The following is a 9,972-nucleotide window of genomic DNA, read 5'->3' as shown; positions in this document are numbered from 1 at the left end:
GGACCTTGTGATGATAGGTTGATTGAGTAAATTGATAGTAGTCGATAAGTTGGGATGCCCTAAATGTAAATGAAACTCTGCTGAATTTTTGGTAAATAATAATAATAAAAAATTACTCTCAAATAGAGAGGATATGTTAGGATCTTTTAACATTGATCAAGTTGTATAGTCGGGCTGTTACACTCGGCATAACCTGGTAGAGATCTTTTTTTTTTAATATGTTTTTCCACCTAGCCAAAGACCATTTGTTTTCATATTTTTCAGTTGGTTACTAACTCATATCAAATTTCTCTATATAAATACTAAAAGAATGTTTTATGTTTTCAATGTGGAATTTGAAGCCCATTAATATATGTACTCTATGTTCACAAGAAAAACGTTGTGTTTTTTGAATGTGGGATAAAAAAATCTTTTTGATTTAAATACTTCAACTTAAAAAGATAATATAGTATCTTTTCAATATAGGATAAAAAACTTTTTTGAATAATCTTTTAATCTATATCCGCGTGGATTGTTTCTTAATTTTTTTCATATAAAATATTAAAACCTCAAATATTTTATTTAATTTGCTCGTGTTAACCCGGTTCAACCCATGTGACCCGAGACTCAACCCTTGGCCGGGTCAATTCTTAGATCAAGTTTGATAACTATAAAAAAAACTTTGTCAATCAAATAAGGTCTTAACCATTCATCTTTGGATCCTAAATACACTTTCGCAAGAGATATATGCATCATTTTCTTATTTTTTTTTCTTCTTTCTTCTTTCCTTTTGTTTCGAGAATTTTTTTTTATCGAAATGGGCAAAAAAATCAAACCTATATTGGTCGGACTCAGATATAGGTGTTAGACATGATATGGATCAAGATGTCGAAATTTGTCAAATTTAAAATTGAAGAAAGCTTTTACATCTAGATTTGTAGTCAATCTAATAGTATTTGTAACGGCATGGCCCAACATGCTGTATATTATCCGCTTTGGGTCTCCCAGTCCATCCATTTCCAGGGCTTCGACCCAGGTCCCCCTCACAGTTTTGTTCTTAGCAGTCACGCATGTCTCCAAAACGCATATAACATGTTAGCAACCGGCACCACTTATAAGGCCCTGCTCTAAACGCTCACTTCCAATGTGGGATATCACAATCCCCCCACCTTAAGACGAGCCGTCCTCGGCTCTGATACCAAATGTAATGGCCTGGCCCAACATGCTGTATATTGTTTGCTTTGAGCCTCAAAGTCCACCCATTTCCAGGGCTTGCACCCAGGTCCCCATCACGTTTTTGTTCTTGGCAGCCACGCATGGCTCCAAAACGCGTACAACATGTTAGCAACTAGTACTACTTACAAGGCCCTGACTCTGGACGCTCGTTTCCGATGTGAGATATCACATCGAGTCATCGGAGTTTCGGGTTGACTCGGTAAGTTGAACAATTTTCTCTAGGTCAATTGTAGGCCCAAGTTTTTAATGAAACAAACCTAGCCAAGACCCTAGGTCACCTGGATCTCTGGTTGACCCATCGAGCCTGATAACTATGGTTTTTATTAAAGATTTTTTTGGTTTAAGAATATGTTTGACAAACATTCCCTAAGCCTATTTTTATAGTTTTGATTTTAGAGAAAAATGAGTTTTTGTCAAATAAGACCTTAAAAAAAGAGATATATATATATATATATATTGCACTTTATTTATAAGAAAGAGGAAAATATGTTTTTAGCATATTTTTAGAAAATTTTTGTACTTCTTTGCATTTTTACGGAATTTACAACAAGTTCGTAAAATTTCTTAAAGATTTAGCTAATATTTCAATAAGCCTACTTTTTTCCCCTTGAAAATCAATGGTTAACATTCTGGTATAAATGCTGGACCTATAAGTAGACTGATATTTAAATATTAGGAGTTGACTAGAAAATTCTCATAATTATTTTGAATGTTCACCAATTTTAATTGAGAGTATTTTTCACCACAATATACAAGTTGTGAAAAATACTTTCTCCTTCTAGGATAGGTGAACTTTGTCAGGGCATCTACATAGATTCTTCTATTAATAATTTATTTGCGCATACGAGCCCATAATAAATTTGAAATGCTAGATTTAGTCATGAGCGTAAATCTTTATACTGAGCCATAAATGGACCACTGGTTAGGAATCCATCAACACCTTCAAACCACATCCAAATCATATAATGCAACTTACTTCATGTAAGGTACATTAAGGGTACTAATATCTTCTATAGTTATAACTAGTCCCTTACTTTGATATTTCAAATGAGATCAGTTTGTATCTAGATCTCCTAGTGACCTAAACTAAATAATTAGGTGACGAATCATTGAACTCAATGAGTGCATGAGTGTGACAATAAAAAAAAGCATTTACTATTTATATAACATATTGTATGGTGGATATAAATCGGTAGAATTTGCACCTACTTTCAATTTCTAGAGACATGCAATAATAATAATAAATCTCGCAGTTAATTTTTTAATAATTAATAAATATTAGAATTTGAAAAAGAAAAATATAAATGCCTGTTGTAAATTATTAGTTTATTATTTATGTTTTTTTTATATTTTATTAATTTTTAAGAGTAAAAGTTAAGATTAATAGTAAAAGGAAAAGTAAATCGTATAATAAAGAAGAGAAAAAAAAACTTATAAGAAGCATCAACTTCAGGGTTTTCTAATTATGTCGAACTGAATAGAGCTTTATTTATATAATGAAAACCCAACAACATTTTTGCTGACTAAATTGTCAGGTGCAAAGCTAAGAAAATAAATAAAATACACTCCTTGGCTCGACTATGAACACCATGTTCATCTCAACTGTAAAGTTACCTTGAAGTAATGGATGAAGATGCCTTGCAAAGTTGCACATTTTTCCTTCATAGAAGCCTTGTTCCACGAATCCAGGATAATGTATTTCCACGGGGAAAATATCCCATTCTAGCATCTCCAATATCAGTCATCAGAAGTTACTGATGACCTTCCCTCGCTATCGCTGTTGCTGTCGCTGTTGCTGTCTCTGTCGACGCTGACTCTGACGCTGTCTCTGTCGCTGTCGCTGTCGCTGTCGCTGTCATCATTCAAGGATACTGTGTCTTCGCTGCATACAGCAAATTCCAAGATATCCCATTTTGGCAACTCCTTTCTTAAATAATTATTCCACCGCTCATTATAAATATGCAATGTTGTTCCTTGATTGACACTGCCTTTGCCATCTTCATCCTCCTCTTCAACATCTGGTTTTCCGTGGGCTGTTTCTCGGTCGTCGACGTTGCCATCTTCCTCTACATCGTCAATAGAGGATGCCATTCTTTGCCTGTAATCCCGCCTCTTAACATTTGGCTTTTCTTTGGCTGTTTCTTGGCCGTCACTTCCATTCTCCTCTTCATCATCGATAGAGGATGTAGCTTCGCTGTCATCGCTTTCCTCAACATACAGCTTTTTCAGGAATGTTTCTTGGACGTCACTGTCCTCCTCTTTATCATCAATAGCGGAATATGCTATTGCTCGCCTGTCATTCGGCTCATCAACATTTGGCTTTCCCTTGGGTGCAGTTTCTCGGCTTTCCCCATTGTTCTCTTCAACATTTGGCTTCTCTTCAACCAGATAGAACCCAAGCTCTTTTACTTGTACAAAATTGTCACCCTCTATTATTTCCATAGACAGTTCCAACTGATCTCCAGCCTCTATATCTTCCAACACTATGTACTTTATCCACGAACAGTTATCACTCTTAGGAGATATGGAATCTTCAAGCAACCGAAAACCATCGTCTGTTGAGATTTTGATACCAAGCTCACACTCTGCGGATTCGATCTCGCAAGCACAGACAGCCCAAATAACCAGTCGGACTTCACCATCCGAATCTGCAGATGGGGGTGCCTGAAATGATAACGAATAACCTTCTTCAGGATTGCTGATGAACCATTCTGGTAAAGAACCACCATCCAAGCAAATCGAATACTCATAACGCTTGCACAATGCCTATTAATTTCAACCAAAGGTGTAATTTAGACCTTATTCAACATAGATACGTACTTGCTAATGTTAAGTATATGTATGTGCAAGAGAGACAGAAAGATGAGAGTACCTCAGCAAGACTCTTCTTAAATTTTTTTGACAAAGTGTTGCTGCCCAATAAAGAAAAGTCACAGTCAGAAACATCTTCAATGCCCTGAATCTCTGTTAATTTTTCACAGCCATCCGCATCCAATGTCTCTAAACTCGAGGGAAGCTCTGAGATTGATTGAAGATTTGTGCAGTCCTCAACCAGCAAACTCTCCAGCTTCGAAAGCTCACTAATGCCAGAAGGAAGCGATTTAAGTCTCGAACATTGGTTCAAATTCAAGGAAACAAGTCTCTTCAATAGGCAAATAGATTCATGCACTTCAACTAATCTCTCACAATCTTCAAGTATTAATTCTTCTAAACATGGGAGTCCTAGAAAGTTTGGTGTTTTAGTAAACTTGGAATAGCTGAGGTTGAGGGTTTTTAGCTTGTTCAGAACCTGTTGAAGGAGCAAGGAAAATCAGAGGAAAGACAAAATTTTTAGTTGATGAAATCCAAGTTGCAATTTTATAGGGCATACTGGAGTTTTCCTACCTTCAATTCTTTGATGTTACAACTGTATTGCAGATCAAGAACAATGAGGTTGTCTAGATGAAAATCCAATGGTAAAGAATTTAAAGTAAATCCTTTCCAAGAAAGCCAAATCAACCCTTTAGGAAAAATTTTGAAGGACCCAGTAAGATGCACGCCATCAATCCGAAGTAATTGTAAAAATCTCATCTCTTTAAAGGATTCTGTCCTCAGAGTTAAGAATTTTGATGCTTGCACATCTAGGGTGCGACACTCCTCATCCTCTGTTCCGAGACCCTCCTCATCCTCTGTTCCCAGACCATCCTCATCTTCTGTTCCCTGAAAAGATAACAAGATTTAACAAAATTTGTCATCAGTAATTACGTCCATGCAAACCTGTTTCTTAAAGAAATCTTAAAGTTGGACAAGGATCGATAAGACTCGGATTTGTGTACAGGACTATGCATATGGCTTTAGTTCTTACCATCTGGTAATTGGTCCATATATATAAATACAAAAAATTTTATACTAGTCCTCGACGTAAAATCTAGCTAATTGAATGCATAGATTATACTGATATTTAATGGGGCTGTCAGTAGGTTATATTGATATTTAATGTGTCACTATATTCAGCTTATCATTCACAACAATAACATATAATTCTTTATGTGAAAGAAAATTTATTACGGTATTGATTTGGGCAGTCTTACAGTTTGGTGTCCTCATCAAATTCATCAAGGGTAAGACCCTCCACAGATTCTGTGCCCTGAAAAACCAACAAATTTTGACAAAATTACCAGAGGCAATGATCCAATCACAAAACAAAACTATTTCTTAAAACATTCCAAAGTTTGTCAAAAATAGAAATAAATCAATAAGACTCTGATTTATCTTTTAGTTCTTTACCATGTGGTTGATGAGCACATCCAATGCATCCTCGTGATCCCAGATTCTGCTGTGTTTTCCAGGATATTTATGCGAAGTTTGACGAACAATCTCCCTTCCCATTTTCTGTACTAGATCATTCATCATTATGGTATCGTCGAAATCAATTGTTATGAGAGATCTTTCTTCCAGAGATTGGATTCGGCTTCTTAGATCGTTACAATAACGATAACGACCTCCTAGTATTGAAGCTACAAAATCTACATCTTCTCCAACAAAAAAACATGCAATATCAAGAAATACACTCTTCAAATCATCTTCTAGTGAGTCATAACCTCCTTTAAGCTTGGAATGGATTTGATCAGGAAATTTACGCAATTCATAAATTTCCTTTTCCCATTCATCACGTTCACTTATTTGAGAAAAACGATTCCCCAAAACTACGAGAGCTGAAGGAAGTTTTCCACTTTGCTCAACCACTTCTTTTGAAAGCTCCGCCCATTCTTCTTCCGGAGTTTTTCCCTCAAAAGCATGGAAATTGAATAGGTCAAGGCACATCTCTTCATCCCATTCTTCAACCGAATGCTTTTTGTCAACTTTAAGTTGAGCAAGCAATTTTTCATTTGTAGTGGTGATGACAATTTTACTACCCTTACCAAACACACTTCGACCCCCAAAAGTATCTAATTGTTGCGGTTGGTCCATGCCATCAAGAACTAGAAGAATTTTTTTGTTACCAAGTAAATTTTTAATCAAAGAAATTCCTGAATCAACATCACTAATTTTCTTTCTCTTCAAAATATTTACTCCCAAAGTTTCACGTATAAGTTGTTTTTGTAACCCAACCTTGCTGTCAGGACCTTTTGATTTTTCGTTGACATCAAAGAGAAAACAACTTCCATCGAATTTTTGAAAGAGTTTTTGGTACACAACTTTAGCTATGGTTGTCTTCCCCATTCCTGGCATCCCACGTATGCCTACCATGCTAACATCATCTGAGGCATTAAGAGACTTGATAATATTATTGACACAAGAATCAATACCTACTAGGTATTTTGGTATATTTAAGTTTTTGATATCCACTTTGTTCAACACATCTTTGACGATCTTTTTGATAAGTACTGATTCATCCCTGTCAATAGATAAAACTAGGTCATCAAAATTAAACCAAATAATATTTAAACATGCTCAAAGAAGTTATTTTAGAGATTTAGCTCAATTTATTCTCATATTTTAGTCTCAGTTTCTAACCTGTTCTTATAAGTCTATCTGCTTTAAATTTATCATTATATTTTAGGTCATTTTCTAATTTATCTTTTTAGTAGATATATTCTTACAAATCAACAAAAATACCATTACTTGAGAAATTCAAATCCTATCTTATTTATTACAATTATAAATTAAAGAAATGAAAACAATTGTCATCTTGTGTTAAAATTCATTTAATTTCATGGTTATGTTTTTAATAAACTAAGATAAGTTTGTGTTTCTTGTGCAATGATATTTTTATGTAGCGAAAATAACTTTTAAGATCTCAAATCAATTGTCAGATTGAAAAATATAAAAGAACAAACACAATCAATCACACAATAATACCTACAAGATTTACGTGGCTTGACAACTTATATCTACTTCACGAGCTAGACAACAAGAGAAATTTACTATAAGAAAGTATGAGATTACAAGATGTCGCACAAAATTAATTTCAAAATAATAAAATACTCACATTTTCTCTCATTTCTCTAGCTATTAAAGTATAGAAAATAATAATAATTACAAAATAAATATTATCTTAAAAGATGATAACTATAAGTTTTTATATGAACTAAATAAATAAATTTTTTTTTTCTTACATAGACGTATAATCTAAGACAAACCCAATATTTTATCATTTTGGATTAAAATATTTAACCAAAAAATTGAGTCATTACCATATATTCATGAATACATTAAAAAAACTAAATCTACAAGGATAGATTAGAAACTAAGTTTGTAAGGACAAATTGACTTAATTCAAAGCAAGTACATAATTACTTATATATTAAAACACGACTAAATCTACAAGGATAGATTAGAAACTAAGTTTGTAAGGACAAATTGACTTAATTCAAAGCAAGTACATAATTACTTATATATTAAAGCACGTGAGATTGTGAGATTTTCATTGTACATTTGTTTTTTTTCTTCAATTTTGTCTTTAAATTTTGTTTTTGGACAATCAAGTTATATTTAAGGAGCAATTAATTTCAAATTCTTATAAAAAGATGGGATTGGAAGAGGGGGGCCCAAAATAAAAAACACGGCAAACATGAATGAAATACCATAAGTTTAAAAAATATTCATTTTGGTTCTCTAACTTTAACAATCATGTAAATTATAAAATTTCGGTTCCTTGAAATTATTCCAATTCCATTTTGGCACAAAGATTTATTTATTTTTATTTTTTTATCTCTGGTTGAGAGAGGAGAGATAAAAACTTATTGTTGACACCGCTTTAGGCCACCAAAATGAGGGATTTTTGTGTCAAATTATTCTATTTAATGAGGGGAGTTCATATTAGGTGTTTAAATACCTTACAAGTTCGTGAAAAAACAGATATGAACTCGAGTTGATTTTTGGTTTTGGGTTAAGTTCGGTTTTTGAAGTGTTTTTGGAGGTCATGAATGAGTTTATCATGGTTTATAGGTATTTTGGGTAAAATAATAGATTGCAAAACAAATTTTTGGGTCAAAAAAGCATAAACCCAGAGAATATAAAATAAAATATTTAACGTTTGATGCATATCACATTGCTAGTTTTAAGTAGAACATGTTAAGAAAAAATGGTTTCTGATTGATGCATCGGGAATGCTAGAACGAAAAGAATTACCCATTTGCGGTACTGTAGATATCTTTCCCGGAGAGGTTGGCAGCATCCTTAAGAGCGTTTTTCCACTTGTCGATCTTCTCCTTTTCTTCTTTATTTTCATATGCCTTAAAAGCTTTTTTGAAACTCCCTTCTTGTTTACGAACATGTGAAGGATCAACACCACAGAATATAGGAAAAACAGTTCTGCCCTTTGTATTTCTGCACTCAAGAATCTCAACGAGTTCATTGAGACACCATCTAGATGAAGCATAGTCTCTGGAGAAGACCACTATCGAAATTTTTGATTCTTGAATTGCCTTCTTGAGATGATGGGAGATTTCTTCTCCAGGAGGAAGTTCTTCATCGTCTTTAAAGGTATGGATTCCTGCTTGGACTAAGGCATTGTAAAGATGACCTAAAAAGGTTTTGCGAGTATCTGCTCCTCTAAAGCTCAGAAAGACATGATAGGTACATTCGGTTAACAAGGAAGAGGATGAAAAGGAGCCAGCCGATAAGAGCTTGGAAGCCATAGAAAGGCACAGTTCAGTTATGTGTGTAGCAAATAGGAAAGGTTTGTTGAAGGGTGAAGGTACTGAAGTAACTGGTTATTGGTCTCTTATATATAGCAAATAAGGATTGTAAATAACTGTACAGTCAGTGTTATTGAAGTGAGGAGCAGTTTCGCGGAAATTGGGAACATTGAAAAAAATTAACTAAACTACCCTGCTAATCATCCAACGTTAATCATCTGCAACCTTCTCCTGTCTTTTTATTTATTTATTTTAGACAGGTATGCTCTAAAATATTTTGGATTAAATAATCTCCGAGAAGACCCTTGAATAAATTATCTGTTACACTCATTTGATTTTTTATTGTAGAAAACTTATAAAAGCGCACGATATTGCTCTCAAATTCAAACAACAGTGTTATTGAGGTGAGGTGTAAAAAAGCAATGTTTACTCTAAAGGTTAACATTGAGGTTATAAAATAGTTTTCTATTATTTTTTAATATTTTTTTTAATTATTAAAAACCTGTCTAGATTAAAACTTGTATAAATTCATTATTATTAATTTTATTAATTAAATAAATATGATGAGAGTATGTAAAGGACTTTTCTATGGAATAATATGGACTATTTAGCATTCTAGGAACAAATTCTTATTTGAAGCAATCATTTTGTATTATGGTGAAAACGTTACCTTATGTATGTTACCCTAGTCATATATATATATATATATATATATATATATATATATATATATATATATATATATATATATAGGGAGGGGGGGGGGGGGAGCTGCCATATTTTGCAAGCCTTCTAATTTACACAAAACACTACTTCATGATCTCTTTAATTTGGTATCAGAGCTTCTTTATCTTAACCAATTTATTTCTTCTTCCCTAGTAGCATCGCCGCCTATGCTCTCCTCTGTAGCTGCTACAACCATGTTGCATCTGCAGCGACAATAGTTGTTGGTTCCTTAGCAACCATGCATTATTCCCCTCTCCAACACGCAAAAAGTAATTAATCTCAAGCTTACCAACATGAACTATGTATATTGACATATGCAGATGAAACCATATGTGATTTGTCAAGGTGTTTTCTCATTTGTTGATAGCTCATTTCCATGTCCTTCTCCCCATGTCCTGCTGAGTGATGA

General features: G+C 33.8%; 1 protein-coding gene across 1 annotated transcript; it reads right to left on the bottom strand.

The window, feature by feature from the left end:
• Nucleotides 1–2,952: 2,952 nt before the first annotated feature.
• Nucleotides 2,953–8,934, bottom strand: LOC7465911 (disease resistance protein RPV1). Its single transcript, XM_052449791.1, has 6 exons — nucleotides 8,329–8,934; nucleotides 5,482–6,592; nucleotides 5,286–5,341; nucleotides 4,600–4,918; nucleotides 4,088–4,504; nucleotides 2,953–3,981 (listed from the first exon to the last, which is right to left on the bottom strand). The coding sequence occupies exons 1-6, from the start codon at nucleotides 8,835–8,837 to the stop codon at nucleotides 2,953–2,955; spliced, it is 3,441 nt and encodes a 1,146-aa protein (XP_052305751.1). The 5' UTR covers nucleotides 8,838–8,934.
• Between the last annotated feature and the right edge of the window lie 1,038 nt (nucleotides 8,935–9,972).

The sequence above is a fragment of the Populus trichocarpa genome, unplaced genomic scaffold, assembly GCF_000002775.5.
Source record: "Populus trichocarpa isolate Nisqually-1 unplaced genomic scaffold, P.trichocarpa_v4.1 scaffold_25, whole genome shotgun sequence".
Taxonomy (NCBI): Eukaryota; Viridiplantae; Streptophyta; class Magnoliopsida; order Malpighiales; family Salicaceae; genus Populus; species Populus trichocarpa.
This window is presented reverse-complemented; position numbering and strand designations above follow the sequence as displayed.

Bases quoted from the DNA above. Each gene is read 5' to 3' on its own strand.
- LOC7465911 (XM_052449791.1), bottom strand. From the start codon at position 8,837: ATGGCTTCCAAGCTCTTATCGGCTGGCTCCTTTTCATCCTCTTCCTTG. The intron at 6,593-8,328 runs GTAATTCTTTTC...ATCTATTGACAG, and splicing joins ATCTACAGTACCGCAAATGG to GGATGAATCAGTACTTATCA. The intron at 4,919-5,285 runs GTAAGACTGCCC...CTTGTTATCTTT, and splicing joins TTTGATGAGGACACCAAACT to TCAGGGAACAGAAGATGAGG.